General features: G+C 40.4%; 2 protein-coding genes across 2 annotated transcripts in view; both read left to right on the forward strand.

Annotated features, from left to right (window-relative positions):
* znf438 (zinc finger protein 438) overlaps nucleotides 1–16,331 on the forward strand; it is a 71,287-nt gene that overhangs the window by 1,582 nt on the left and 53,374 nt on the right. The gene's annotated exons all lie outside the window — the stretch shown is intronic.
* Nucleotides 13,027–14,344, forward strand: LOC116048936 (zinc finger BED domain-containing protein 4-like). Its single transcript, XM_031298258.1, has 2 exons — nucleotides 13,027–13,605; nucleotides 14,141–14,344. Exons 1-2 carry the CDS (start codon nucleotides 13,274–13,276, stop codon nucleotides 14,292–14,294), a joined length of 486 nt encoding a protein of 161 aa, XP_031154118.1. The 5' UTR covers nucleotides 13,027–13,273; the 3' UTR covers nucleotides 14,295–14,344.

A 16,331-nucleotide genomic window follows, 5' to 3' on the forward strand; every position in this document is an offset into this window, starting at 1 on the left:
CAGCTGGGTGATGGCGTCGGATATGCGTTAGCATGTTAGATGTATTTCCACCTACATACCCAACAACTGCTGAACAACGCTGACACACAGTCCTCCTCCTTATCCACCACTCTCTCACCTGTACTACTGGAACTGACCCGAAGACCGAAGTTTTCGAGGCCGGGACGGCACCAGGAGGGAGAGCATGAGACGAGAAGGCATGACACGGGAGACTCCAGGTCCTCTAACTCTTGTGGGTCGCCACCACTCGCCATACTCGTCCTTTAGTGCTGCTATCTCTGACTCACTCTCTCACTGGACCGTCAAACTGACAAAAAAACTGCATGTAGGCGGAGCTCGGCTAGCTTCAGAGCTAAGGCGGGGCTACAGATTAGGTGTCCCTAGAACCCGCGTATCTAACAGTAGTTCCGCATTACATTAATTAATTTGCACGCAAGTTTTATTTATTTTTATACCGTGTATTCTCCGTGTAAATTCATGCACCGAACCGAGACACCCGTACCGTTTCTTCACGGCTTCATCGCGGGGTTTGCAGCTTTTCGATGATGTTCACGTCACTTCATAACGTTCCCATGGCAACAGGGGAAAATGGTTGCTCTTGTGTGAAGTAAACGCAACATTTTTCAACTTTCTGCTAAGATATATGTGACTTTTTTTGCAACGAAAATGCGTGGATTATGAAATTATGCAAGCCCCGCATATTTTGCACGGAAAATCGGCAATTTATGTGGCGAAAGTGAGGCATATTTGAAAAAATGCGCCCCCCGCATAAATATGCGGACATTGGCTGAATATGCATTGAATTATGCGATCGCATAATCACGTTTTTCTGGAGGGACTGTATGAAGTAAACAATGCCCCTTTATTGCTATACAATTTTCTGTGGGGATACATTAACTGTATCCCCACTTGTCATTTTTGTTGCATTGAACGTGTGTATAGGATCAAGTACAAACTAAGGGTGCTCCGATTGATCGGGAACCGATCGTTATCGGCCGATAAAGGCTTTAAATAGTTTGATCGGTGGTCTCCATAAAGGCCGATCAGATGATGCACTACTCGTGAGAAAATGTTCTATACGCAGCTAAGTTACACACCAACCAGACGGCCGACCGTTGGCAGAAAAAGCAGTTGGATTGATCAGTCTCCCCGAGTTGGTCAAAAAAAGTGCCTCGGAACCAGGGTGGGAAATTAGCCTTGTATCCTTGTAATGGATTGGACAGATTTTGTCAAAGAATGCTGTTGCTAAGTAACAATGCACAATGCTTATAGGAATCGCGTTACGTTACTGCTAATGAATCCCTAACATTTCCGGATTTAGCTGCTTCATAATAAAAACATTCAAATACCAAAATAACGGAGGACTTTTATTGTGAAGAACTTACAGGAAATGAAACCGTTCACAGCCGGGGCTTTGACCACGCATAGTCGAGTAGCTAGTTTTCAGCGCTAGTCCGGCCTGTCCGGGACGCCGTGTAACTAGCTAGCTAGCTAGCTAGCTGAGGTACAGACGAAAGGAAAATTATCTGTTAAAAAATGTGGCGACATATCCCCGGTGTTAAGAGGCCCGCCGCGGAGTCAGCAGTAGCTATGGATGTACAAGCTGTTGAGGGCGAAGTAAAGAAAAAGAGAAGGTACTTTTCAAACAAGTGGCGCATTGACAAAACGTACAGCGAAAGACCGTGCAAAACATTTCAGACCGTCCTGCCAACCTGTTTACATTTTAACGTCAATGTAGACTGGAACGATGTTTAAGTGGCTTGAAAGCTGCTGCCGTTTTAAATCTGTTGGCTCTCTGCTGCTCAGTTCTACCCCGCGACTGACGACACACACACACACACACACACACACACACACACACACACGGTGGATGCAGGAAAAAACAGAGATGAGACGTACAGGATGACCTACATTGAGGACAGCTACACTTAATACATCCATGAGCTGTGTGTCCCAGGCCAGGATAGGAAATTAACTTACAATGTAAAGATCAACAAGCTACTGACACATAATAAATACATTATATTAATAAAATATGTATTAATAATAAAACATAATTTAATAAAGCAATTCAAAATATGATAGTGCACTCTCTTTTATAAATTTGAATTCTGGAAAAAGTGGCTGGTAAAAAATTTAAGTGGCCCCACCCTGCTCAGAACACACTAAAGACACACTGAAGAACACACTAACAGTTGTTTTGTAATTTATTCCGAATAAGGCTTTAGCTCTATGTTAAGCTCTAAGCTGTTTAAGGTGTGTTTCTAACAGAGGAAGTGGAATGTTGAACGTTTCCTGTCAATAAAAGTAAACCGTTGACAATTCACAATACATTATCTTCTGTTAATTTTAATACTTATGCATTGTTGTTAATAATATTAAAATTAATATATGATAAATATATGACATGATAAATAGAAGGTTTCAAATAGACCCGGTGATCGGCATCGGTCGATACCGCTCACAGCAATCGGTGATCGGCCCCAAAAATCCTGATCGGAGCACCCTTAGTACAAACTACTAACAATTGAAATAATAATAAATTATAATAATATAGTCCGACTAATAATCACTTATAGAATTACAATTTGGTATATCTAAACAAAATCAATGTTAGCAATGAATTGCAGTTAAACAAAGAAACTGCCATTATGTAAAAAAATTGACATAGATAAAAAATGTCTCCATATCGCCCAGCTCTAGTTGCTGTGGATATAATAATAAACTCTAAATGCAGTTAAGAGCCTGTTGCCCAGTTAGAGCAGGAATGTAAATGAGCAAACACATGATCCTGTTGAAACAGAAGACATGCTATAGTTATACTTGACGGAGTCTTATCTTATTGCACTTTAATGGGAGCGTGCCTATGTTCCCACAGCCCTATCCCACATTTCTAAGAATTTTTTTTCACTGAAAATTAGGCCCTATGTTCCCACATTTCTAAGATTTTTCTTCCGAAATTAGGTCCTATGTTCCCACATTTCCTTTTTCATAAATTTGTATCAGATTTTATCCCCCTTTCTCCCAATTTGGTAGCCAATTACACCAACCTATTATCCAGTAGCAATGGACTACAGATGGAATGTAACCCTAACCCTAACATAGGGCCTAATTTTAAGAAAAATCTTAGAAATGTGGGAACATAGAGCTGTGGGAACATATGGCTGACCCCCTTTGTATAATTCACATTACAACTAAATTCAAGCAGATGGGCCCAACGTTTGGGCAAATGATGATGATGACATATACTGTAAGATGATAAAGATTTGTAAACCCTGAGAGATGTTGCCAGTAGGGGTGGGAATCACCAGAGGCCTTACGATACGATATCATCACGATACTTATGCTACGATACGATATTATTGCGATTTTAAACATATTGCAATATTCTGCGATATATTGCAATTTATTACCTTTTTTCCAACTTCTAATTTTTCCCAATTTTAAATGATGTCCCCAAAAGGAAACTTTGTCAACATCTGTTTTATCTAAAAAGATACATTTCTCTGTTTTGTTCATCTCACTTCAATTGTATTGCTGCAAAATGGGATTGTCAAGCAGACAAACTGACCAACACATATATAATAAAAGATTGATACTTGGCGTCTGTGTATTGATACAGTATTGCCACGGAAAATATTGCGATACTATGCTGTATCGATTTTTTTTCCCCCACCCCTAGTTGCCAGTATGTGTTTATAGTGTGTTTATAGCTGTGTAGGGCATTGCAAGAAATGTTGCAAACTATGCAGCAGGACTGGATTTACAGGATATTTTGCATCAGTGTGATGCAGTTCCTTGAAGTTGTTTTGGGCGCAAAACTGATTATTTTGATTTATGTAATGTATATATGGCTTCCAAATTGAGATTTCAGAATCTCTACTGTATTGTTATTCCCAATTCAATATACTGTGATAGAAGATTTTACTTATATCAACCATCCCCACTAAAGGGTCCTTATCACTTAATAACTGTGGTTGGAGTTGTGTTCTCAGATCCTGTCAGTTTTAGTTTTTATTTTGCCCAAAAAAGCCAAAAAATAAATTGCCTACCGCAGCTTTAAGAAACCGTATCGGGAGAGAGAAGTACAATTGGTTTGTGATGCATGGAGAAAAGTTGTCTTTCTGTGTTTCCTAATAGATTCTGGCACTTCTCCACAGGGAGGTCAAAGGTTAGAGGCAGCTTCAGGACAGCTCGCCTCGAGGGAGTTTTTGTGTTGTCATTGAAATGTTGCTGACATGTTGCTTTTGTAGCTGAGTGAACCGGTGCTCCACATGAGCTAACGGTGGACAGAAACTGCACGAGTTCCTTGGTATACTTTTCAGGGCCCACTGTTACATAGTAGGAAAAGCTCTGAGAGCATGATTTCATCTGGCTTTTTACTTTTACGAGTACTTTGGATGATGATCTGGTCTAGGGATCGACCGATACTGGTTTTTAAAGGCCGATACCGATCATTAGTGGTTAATGAAGCTGATAACCGATATTTGGAACCGATATGCATTTACAGTGAAAATGAAAATCTTGAGGTCAAAATTAGGATTTTGGAATGTTACAAACTCCAACACAAAACTTAGTCTAAATGCTTTAAGCAATTATTTAATAAATGAGAAACTTTCACCATAATCTCCAGTAACAGAGAGTCAGATAGTGTTGTGGGGGGGGACATGAAGTCAGACTCAGTGGTGAGATAAACTGAAGCAGAGGGACAGACACAGAGCTGTAGCAGAGCCAAAGTACAACACTTTTTAATTCATTCACGTTATCAGTTATCAGGAAAATAAAACGCTGATACAGATCATCTGCAAACTGACAAAAAAACGGCCCGATAATCAGCCAGGGCCGATAATCGGTCTATCACTACTTTTAGGCCTACTGTTACATACTAGAAAAAGCTTTAGAGCATGATTTCATTCAGCTTTTTTACATTTGGAGTACTTTGGAGTGATCTGGTCCCAGTGAACAGGCTGCGTGACAATTCATGGTCCCTGAAGTGTCTGACCTAAGATCAGGGTGAAAATTTAGATTAAACACCTCCTAAGATGTTAAAAATGAGGACTATGATCCGCTGGGGTGAAATGAAGATTCTGAACTGGGAATCTCTCTCACTGGGGCGTACAGTATATTCCAGAGAGTGTTCTCGGTTTTTCTTTTCCAGATACAACAGTTCATTATTTTACTATCTGCACCAGCTCAGTTTTTGTCACAGAAAAGACACCGTAAAAGGTCAGGAAACCCCACATTTCTTGGGTCTTTATGTAGGAAAAGTTGACTGAAAGAAAAGATTTTCTTTTCAACAATGGTTTCACTTTTACAGTTTAACACCAACTCAGAACTGGTAGGTTCCTAGAACAAACACAATTTTTTTGGGGGCGTTTCAGTTGCTTGCTCTAGGGAGCGGTTTTGTGTGAGTCAGACTGTGACAAACTCATGCTAGGGCAACATTCTTAGGATCTGTAGAGAGAAAAATGCTTTCACTGTTGCATCTTTTTTTTTTGTAGAAAAACTGCTGTATCAGCAATATTTAGTGCCGATGATGGAAAGCAGGTCACACCACACAAATCAGAACACTCTTTCGCATTTGGTACAACTTTCACACTCATACCAGAAACTCCCACGACACAGCCAACACCTGCTCCATGCTGCCTCTCGATTATCATAGTTTAACACAGTTGACGCTTACTTTCCTTCCAGCACACGCTCCAGTTTGATTGTGCTTGTTGTCATCAGTCAGTGCGTTTACATGCAGTTTTAAAAAAAAAAGATTATATTTGGGTTAAAGCAATACCCTGATTTCTCAAACGCCATGCAAACACCTTATCCCGTTTAAAATCTGAGTTCTCATCAACAGAGGTAGAGAACTCTTTCAGTAACGGGGGGATTCCTGCATACATACCTTTTAAAGGTGCTGTAGGTAGGATTGTGAAGATCCAGGACTTAGTCAAAAGATTTGAACTTCAACAACTTCTCAGTCCCTCCCCCCTTTCTGCTAAAGCCCAAAACGGTCTCCTAAGCCCCTCCCCCCACAAGGGAGAATGAATGAGCAGTGATTGACAAGCAGTTAGACACCCCCCCCTGGCCCTGATTGGTGCATCTGAACAGGGAGCCGTGGATTTTTGCAAATCACACTACAGGCTGTAGGTGGTGCCAGAGGAGCCAGATTTATTTATTTTAAATGACCTGCTTCATGTAGTTCTACTGGAACATAGGGTCAGTTTCAGCAGATATGACAGAAAGGTAGTTTCATAAGGCTTACCTACTGCACCTTTAACTGGGCTATGAACGGGTTAAGCGTCTGCGCATGCTTCAACTGCCCCTCCCCACTCCCCTGGAGAGGTTTTTGAACAGGAAATAATCCGTCGACGCTGTGAGTTGTAGTCGTTGCTATGACGCCATACAACAAAACCGCATTGCCCGAATCAGCGGCGGGCCATCGGCAGCAAAGAGCCTGGGGTCCGTCTGTTTTACTCCCCGCCGAGGCAGCATCTCCGGGGCTGTCAACGCTGTGTCTCGGCAATAAAGTGGAGGGACCGCTGCTGCCGCGGGCTAACGTTAATGTTAGCTAACGCTTACGAAGTTAGCCAGCTAATTCCACTCGACACTGGTTAGATATAATGAGTTGTCAGTCATCTGGCGAGAACACTGTGCTGTCCTGCGCTGTGACAAGAGTGTGTAAATGAAACATTAACTTGTTGAATTTTACTAATTTAGTGGCGGTCGGCGTAATTTTGACATAGGTCAACTGGAAGGAAAAGCCAGTTGTACGTTGGCAGAGCGCCACCTACTGTAGCAGAGGTAGAGTTACTCCCGTCATTCTCCCCATTCTTCCCCGCTCATGTATACGGGGAGAACTGGCAGAACCCAGTTACTGCTGTGCATGTGGTCGTTAGTTGCATCCCTAATGACCACGGTTGGCCGTGTGTTCTGTAGATTATAAAAAGAAGTAAGTTGTGATAGCTGCTGAAACCTCAGAGGGGGAAGGTTTTTTTTTTTTTTTTTTTTTTTTAAATCTAGTCAAATAAAAATAAACATATCTACATACACCACTAAAGCCAAGTGGCAAAATATGTTTTTTCTTAATTTGGGTGAACTGACCCTTTTATTGCACTTGACTTTACAAAATGTCCCTCTCTGCCTTGAGTGGCTGCCTTTTTGTTTGCCTTGAAAGAACGTGTCATGTTACACAAGCGCAGGTCACTTCAGTGACAGTTCATTTAAGGCACTTGCCCAAGTATGTGACCCAGCCAGTCATAAACACATTAATCAGCTTTTTATTCTGGATACAGTTCCTCTGATGATGATTACATAGCATTTACATTTATTCTTCTTTTCAGAGCTGCTCACTTGGAAAATTGGTTAGCCTATACATTTGTTTTTAAAAGATTTTTTGCAGACTCAGAGCAGCTCTCTGCCTTTTTATAGATGAGTCAGTGTGAGGAACACACACACACACACACGTGCACGCACGTGCGCGCACTCGCACAAAGCAGAGTTTGGCTGCGACGGCATCCTTTATCTCGCAGCTAACTGTGGGAAATGTCTCACACTTTAAGGTTCATCGCATACAATGATTATAAAAGAAGAATTACATGATATGTGATATCATTAATCACCAGGGTATGAGTAAAGGGTTGGCATGTAAACTTGGCATCCAGTGTAAACCCATGCCATGTGACCAACTGGAGCATTTACTTTGGCTGGCGAGCAGTGTGGTTTCACATGTGGCTAGATGAGGAGGGTGGAAGCAGGCAGAGGAAACTTAGATGCATGTCTAACATTTCCGCTCAATCATAACTAAGATCATGTTACCATAACCCACAAGATTTTTTTTACTTGGGCGCCACTCATTGCAGGCTTTGAAGTAAGAGTCTTAAGTGGTAGGTAATACCAAAAAAGCCGAGAGCGTTTCCAAATCTTGTTGACATTTGCACGATCTGTATGATAATACAGCCAAACAATCAGCCAGCCATTCTGCGTGGAGCGGCTTGCAGGTTGGTCTGAGTGAAATAAGTCTTGGCCTACTTTTTCAATTATGACATCTCTACGTTATGGGCATAATATTGACTTGAATTAAAATGCAACACTCCCCTAAAAACATTAATACATGGGCTAATTCAGTGAGGCATTCAAAGACAGAATCCCCTTGTGTAAGTTTTGGAAGAAAACCTAGAACCAAATTAGAAAGTCCATCAGCCTATTTAGCCTAATTGATTAAAACCACTGAAGTGGTCTTTTCACATTTAGAGTTTTTTTGTTGTTGTTATACCTGAATTATAAGCAGCTGATATGTAACCCGTCTGTTAAGTGCTGCCCAAAGATGTCACGAGGGGAGAGTTGAAGAACAAGGAAAGTGCATCTCTAGTCTGAATAATGAATGGAGACCATATTGTGGATGGAAAAAGGGAGGATGTGGTTCGGTAATAGTCTGGTGAACATTTCTTTCTCTGCTAAATTGTTGGTCTTGCTAGACTCTTGTTTCCAAGAAAAGTTAATGAAAATTACATGTGAAGCCTAACGGCTGACTTTTACTGGTTTTGTAGGCTGCAGGCAGCTATGGCACATTATTATATTAGGCTGCTCCTCTGAGCATTAGCATAGTTGCTGGCTATGTTCCACTTCTAGCAAACCATTTTGTTGGTCGTTGTGGGGTAGAATTAGGGCTGGGCAATATATCGATATTATATCGACATCGATATATGAAGCTAGATATCGTCTTAGATTTTGGATATCGTGATATGACATAAGTGTAGTCTTTTCCTGGTTTTAAAGGCTACATGGCAGTAAAGTGATGTCACTTTCTGAACTTACCTGGCTGTTCTAGCTGTTCTATTATTTCCCTTTACCCACTTAGTCATTATATCCACATCACTGATGATTATTTATCTAAACTCTCAACTCTCAATAGTCAAGCCAACAATATTGCCGCAATATCGACATCAATGTATTTGGTCAAAAATATTGTGATATTTGATTTTCTCCATTATCGCCCAGCTCTAGGTAGCATCATAAGAGGTTGATCAGAATAGACTGCAGCATCGGACCTGTATGGTCATTGTAGCTGGCTGCTAGTTTTCAGGTTTTGTCATTTCACTCACTGTAATAATGCCTTCATGATACATCACAGGGTTCCTCTAAAATAAAAGTAAAGTCAGACATTTTTTTAAATGGACTTCAGTAAATGCCGCTTTTTATTAATCTGGGTAGGGAAGTGAGAGAGCAGCCCCTTGATCAAAGCCCTTAACCCCAAACTGTTCCAGTGGCCAACAGGAGTTTATACACCGATCCGATACCACATTATCTAGCCCAGAAGAAAATCTACTTTAAAGTATTTTGTTCTTTCTCCGTTATGACTCAATGTCAAAGTAGATAAAAGGAAGTTTTGTGGCATTTATTCTCTGTATGTATATGTGTTATTTATGTTTTACAAAGAGTTTAACCTAAGCCAGGCAATACAATTCAAGATTCATATCACATCCATACAGGGATAGTAGTATACAGCCGTTTTTAAACTAAATAAAATATATGTATTTTTAAACACTGGTATCGGATCGGTACTTGGTATTGTGCAAGTTCAGGTATCGGAATTGGTATCGGGAAGGAAAATACGGTATCAGAACTTCTCTACTTTTTGTACAGACCAGTTTCAAGGAACTGAAAGTATTGAGCAGGCTGTTTCTAACACAATTTGTTCTCAGTGATTAAAGGCTTGAAAAAAAAAGGAAGTTGTGTTCTGCCACTATCATGAAAAAGTGGCGTGGTGGCTTAGCCGCGAGAGTTATTGCAATCAGGGGGTTTTCATCATTTTCTATTTTTGTATAGATATTTTTAAATGTACAGTATGTAGCCATAGTTGGGATTGGCAGGGAATTTCTTTAAATGTTTAAATGTTTTTTTCTTCAGGGATTTTACTATGTGTAATAAAAAAAAAAAGTAAAGTATCAGTACATAAGGAAAACTGTATTGCCTTTAAATAATGTTATTACTCTACGTATTACTCTTTTTACTAGAGCTAAAACAATCAAATCATTTATTAGTGGAATCGACCGAAAATTAAACGGCAACAATCGAAGAATAGGAAAGAAACTGAATGTTGAATATGCCTTAAAATGTGATTTTGACACAGGGGCTGTCTTCGGTCAGTAATAGTGTTATTTTGGTGGTGCACATTAACACATTTTCAATAAAATTAGCACAATAACATGTTGGCCCACAGTAAGCCGGAGCTTGTAGGACCCCTGGAGTTCTGACTGTTGGCTGACTTCCTGTTGGGTATAAGGGATGGCTCCAAGAGGCTGTACTTTTAATTCTGGACATGATACTGTACGTATGCCTACCACCCCAACCACTACGCTCTCTTGGACACACCCAAGCACGAGAATAAAAATATCAACATTTTGACCAGTTGTGATGCGTGTGCACAGTTTGGGCGTTTTCAAGTACCATTAGCCCCTCAAAAATGGATTCATTTGGCAGAATATTAATAATAATTAGGGCTGTCAACTTTAGTCGTTTAGTCGACTAATCGGTCGATGCCGTCTTGGTCGACTGACATTCTTACATTTTTTTTCTTTTCATTTTTTTTTTTTTTTTTTTACCAATAAAGAAATTTTCATTGATTTACTCCTTGATATTTATTCCTTTATAAGCAGTTATATATTACTGTATTCTAAATATAATTAGCCTATGTTTTATCCCCAACTTTAAATGCTTTAATTTAGGCTATTTTGTAACAGCGCCACAGTTTAGCGCACTACGTAGAACACTCGGGAACCGCAGCTGTGGCTGGCTGCACTGCTGCTTCGCGCTCAGTATGGAACATAGGTAGTTTTGCTGTATTCATTCAGTTAGAACGCTACTTGTTTTGGCTTTAGTCGACAAAATGTCCAAGAAATCTAAATCTTTTATCTGGCTGCATTTTACAAAAAAAGACGACAAGACTGTGGAGTGCAAGCTATGCGGCCTAAAGCTAACTTACCATAGCTCAACGACCAATATGGCCTATCACCTAAAAGCAGTAAGCGAGATATACACGTGTCAGACAGCTTGCTATGTCTAATGTCTAAAAGTTTATATATTGTATTGGTTATGTACTAGGCGCATCCCCAGGCCATGACACAGGCGTCAGGAAGCACCCAGATGCAACTGGAGTTGGTCCATCCTCTGTCGGCGAAGAGAAAGGAGGACATCACTAAGGGGATTGTGCATTACATCGCCCAAGATATGAGGCCAGTCAACACAGTGGAAGGAGAGGGCTTTAAGAACATGTTTAAAATCGTCGAGCCAAGATATACTGTGCCAGCACGGGAGACTGTCATGCGTGCACTACGTTCGCAGTTTGATGGACTTAAAGTAAATGTAAACCAGTTACTCCAATCCTCCGAGGCTGCAAGCCTCACAACTGATTTGTGGTCTTCGCTTAGAATGGAGGCATACATGACAGTTACGGCCCATTTTATCGATGCGGACTGGAAAATGAATAGCGTTGTGTTAGAAACAAAGCAGATGGATGAAGCGCACATGGGAGAAAATGTCGCTGCGCGACTCACTCAAGTCGTGGACACTTACCACATTCCACCAGAGAAGCGGGTGTCAGTGGTAACGGACAACGCTGCCAACATGGTCCTCTCGGTGGAATTACTGAAGGGATCCGGTCAGTGGCCAGACGTGGAGTTGGTTAGGTGTGCAGGCCACACCCTGCAGCTGTGCGTAAATGCTGCCTTAAAAGTAGGGATGCACCGAATGTTCGGCAACCGAAATTATATATAATATAATATAATATATAATAATAAGTAAAAAGGCCGAATAAATTTTGCCGAACAATGACGTTTTTAATGACGCAATCAAATAGTAACCCGCGTAGAGTGAGAGGCGCGCGCTTTATGCAGCAAACATGTCAGCAGTGTGGAAGCACTTTAAAGTGTCAGAGAAAGAGGCAAAAACGGCAGTTTGCAGACATTGTTTTGCTGAATTGTCCAGAGGGGGTGCATCTGCAAAAACGTACAGCACTTCAAGTTTAATTTATCACTTAAAATCAAGACACCCAGAACATCATGCAGAGTACGAGAAAGACACGGCGGCGGCTACGGCAACAGCAGCAGCGAAAAGGAAAGTAGCTCCCAGTCCTAGTACACCCACTCCATCTGTGGCTGACTTCTTAGAAAAGGCAAAAAAGTTTGCCAATGACAGTGCCAAAGCTAAAGGAATTACTAAAAGGATAATGGAATTCATCGCATTGGATGATCAACCATTCTCGATTGTAGAGGATGTTGGATTTCGCAGGCTTATAGACCATATTGAGCCCCGTTACACCATCCCTAGTAGACGGCATTTCTCAGACGTGTGCTTACCTGAGATGTATAACGTAGTTTCAACTAACGTCCGTGAGCTTTTGGCTACAGATATTGCAGCCCTCAGCTTCACGACTGATATTTGGAGCTCGGATGTGAGCCCCACCAGTATGCTGAGTTTAACTGCGCAGTGGATCGACACAGATTTCAAGCTACAAAAGATTGTGCTTCACTCACAAGAGTTTAGAGGGTCCCATACAGCTGTAGCCATATCCGAGGCATTCGCCAACATGTTTGACACTTGGCGTATCGACCGATCTAAAGTGCATGCGGTAGTCAGTGACAACGCAAGAAATATGGCTAAAGCCATGGAAGATAGCAATCTGAAAGGCATACGGTGTATGGCACACACAATTCAACTGGCGGTCAACGAGGGATTGTTGAGTCAGCGCAGTATAGCAGATGTGATAGCGATAGGCAGGAAAATTGTTGGCCATTTCAAACATTCACCGCTTGCCTATGCGCGCCTGCAATCTATCCAAGAACAGTTCGGAATGCCACAAAAACGTTTCCAACAAGATGTGAGCACAAGGTGGAACAGTACATATTATATGCTGGAAAGCCTTTTTGCGCAAAAGCGAGTCTTGGCCACATACATAGCAGATCATGACCTGACCGCAACATTCAACGCATACCAGTGGGTGTTAATAGAGAACGTTCTCTCTCTTCTCGCCCCCTTTGAGCAGATAACAAAAGAGATAAGCTCATCTGATGCATCTGTGGCAGACGTCATACCCTTACTTGCAGCACTAAAGCGTCTTTTAAACAAAGAGGCTGAAACAGACCACGGAGTGAAAACAACTAAAAGTGCGCTCTTAGAAGCTGTCAGCACACGATTTAGTCAGGCGGACTCAGAACCCCTGTACTGCATCGCGACTGTGCTTGATCCATGATATAAAGATCATTACTTGGATGTGGGGGAAAAGATGCGCACACGAGAAATGATCCAGGCCGAGTTGGATTTGGGAAAGCCGCTAGGTGATGGAGACGGTCAGGTGATGCACAGCGCAGGAGATGAAAACAGCGCAGAGAGTAAACGGGCTCGTACTACAGATGAGCCGCGCACAGTCTCGCTGTCTGACATGTTCGATGAGATCCTCCAAGAGAATAACCCATTTGCAAGACAGAGGACAAGCTCGACCGCTCAACAGTTAGATGGGTATCTCTCAGAAGTCCCCATCCCCAGGAGCAATAACCCTCTCGAATTTTGGAGGACCAATCAAGGCCGCTTCCCCGACCTGGCGCAGATGGCACGCAGGTAGGCTACTTGTATGGGAAATTAATTTAAGATTTTATTTATATTTTGGATTATGGTAACACTTTATAAGTAGTTTCTATTTTTAACATTAACTAACAAAGAAAAACCCTTATTAAAAGCATTTATTAATCTTAATGTTAACATTTACTAATACAGTATTAAAATTAAGTATCACATTTGTAATTTTTGAATTAAAAAGTATCAAAAGTGGTAGGCCTATTTGTTAAAATTGTTAATGCACTTATACTAACATGAACTAAATATTTTTTATTATCTTACATTAACGAAGATTAATAAATACCATAACAAATGTATTGCTCATTGTTAGCTAATGCAATAATGTTAACAAAAGGAAACATTATAAAGTGTTACCTATATTTTATATTATGTATTTTGTGAAAATTTAACTATTTTCAGTGTAGTAAAATAGTAGGCCTACACTGGGTTTCAACCATTTCATTATCTTGAAGACATTGTTCGTTTTGAAATGAGCAACTGTCAGAAAACTGCAATAAAATTTTCAACTATTCTGCAGGTACTTGTCTGCTCCATGCACAAGCACCGACAGTGAGAGACTGTTTAGTGCTGCATCTCATGTCATCGATGAGAAGAGGAACCGACTTTCATGTGACAAAGCAGAGAAGCTACTTTTCATAAAGAAGAACCTGCCACTTTTCCTGAAGAAGTAGGCTAAGTAGGCTTATGTCTAGGACAGTTATTCATTTGTTGTGGGTTCATCCACATTTTTTGCACTATTCAATGCACATTTGTTGTTGTAGACATACAGAGTTACATTCTTTCAGCAGTCAGTTATAGGCCTAACATAGGCTATTCAAGAAGGGGGGTTTCAAAGATGGCTGAAATTTTTATTTTATTTTACTAATTTATTTATTTTAAGTTATATTGTGCTTTGTTTGTATAATATCTGCTGGAATGTTCAAAAAATGTTCAGTGTTAAATAAATATTTTGAAATTGTATTTTTGTTATTTGATTTATTTATCTGAAAGCAACACAAAATAGTAACAAGCAAATTTTTACTATTTAATTATTGTAATGGTGAAAAAATTGGCAAAATTAATGGAAAAAATGCGAAACACCGTGTTCGGTATTCGGCCTTCGGCCAAGCATTTCATTATTATTCGGCTTCGGCTTCGGCCAAGAATTTCATTTCGGTTCATCCCTACTTAAAAGAAGACCCGGTGTCGCGCACGGTGGCTGCGGCGCGCCGTCTTGTTGGGCACTTCAAAAAGGGACACAAAGCAAAAACGGGTCTCAAAGAGAAACAGGGGCCTGTTTCACAAAACCAAGATAAGGGATTAAGATGGGATTTATCAGTTATCCTGGATGATTTAAGCCTTGACTCGGTTTCACGAAAGTGGAGGCACATAAATCACCATGGAGATTTATTCTGTGCAGCTAGCCTGCTCCTGACCAGGCTAACAGCCAGGCTAACAGCTAGCCTGCTCCTGACCAGGCTAACAACCAGGCTAACAGCTAGCCTGCTCCTGACCAGGCTAACAGTCAGGATTTATTAATCCTGGAGCCTTTTCTGATCACCCAGCAGTGGTTTTACCCTATTGTTATCAGCCTGGATTAAAATACAACAGGTGCATATTGCTGTTCCTTTAAGTACCATTATTTTTTTTTTAATAATTATTCATGTGACAGTCATCTTTACTGTTATATTGCTGTATGAAGACTGCTGTTCATATTGTTGTTAGAAGTTTGATGAATATATTATGGCAGTTGTTGAGATAATTAGAAAAGGCTGATAACATTTCAAATGTGTTTTAAATGAAGTCTGTTACTAAGGGCAATACATACAATGTTTCTATAGTTGACCAATGCACCTTGGATTATTTTAGTTGATTCATTTTTTTAAAATTCTTTAACAATAAGGATCATGTTTGTTCCTCTTCCATGTGCATTGTATTTGGCATTCTTAGCACACAAATTGTGTTGTCCAGTAAACTGGGACTATAATTTGGGAGGATTGTACAATTTTGAGAACATATCCTAATTGTACAATCCTCCCAAATGATAGTCTTAGTTCACTGGACCAGTAACTATCTAGTGATGTAGGGTACTGTACATTCATGTAACAACAGGGAGAGGACACCCCAATGGTTTATGACCTTATATTTAGCTGGGGGGGAAATAACTGATGAATATACTCTGTTCCATTCATGTTTACAGTGTGCATGGAATTTATCACTTAATTATCTTTATTTTCTATGTCCACAAGGGAGCAAGGCATATAATATGTAGAGAAGGAAACTCGTCCTCTATAAAAAAAAATAAAAAAAACGCGAGAAAACGCGTGGCAGATAATAGCGGACCGACTGAATGATAGTCTAAAAATATACATTTATGAACTACTGCTCTTAACTGAAACCATTCAATGAGTCCCTGTCATCTGCAAAAACGAACAGTTGTACACTTTGCATTAAAAGCGAGCAGTGGAAGTTAATATAGAAACTTAGGAAATTTATATTGTAGCCCATGAGAGAGAGGGAGGAACAGAGCGAAAGATATTTATGCATCATACTCTAGCATTGTAGAAAATTGATCTTCATGGTAAATTTCCTGAGTAACATTATCTTCTGCTTACTTTTAAGGCAAAGAGTACAACTGTTAATTTGTGCAAATGATTAGTAGCCTAATCCTTGAATGGAATGATTATGACTGTTTCAATTCAGAGCAGAGGTCAGTTAATGTATATTTT

This window comes from Sander lucioperca, chromosome 23 (assembly GCF_008315115.2).
Source record: "Sander lucioperca isolate FBNREF2018 chromosome 23, SLUC_FBN_1.2, whole genome shotgun sequence".
NCBI lineage: Eukaryota > Metazoa > Chordata > Actinopteri > Perciformes > Percidae > Sander > Sander lucioperca.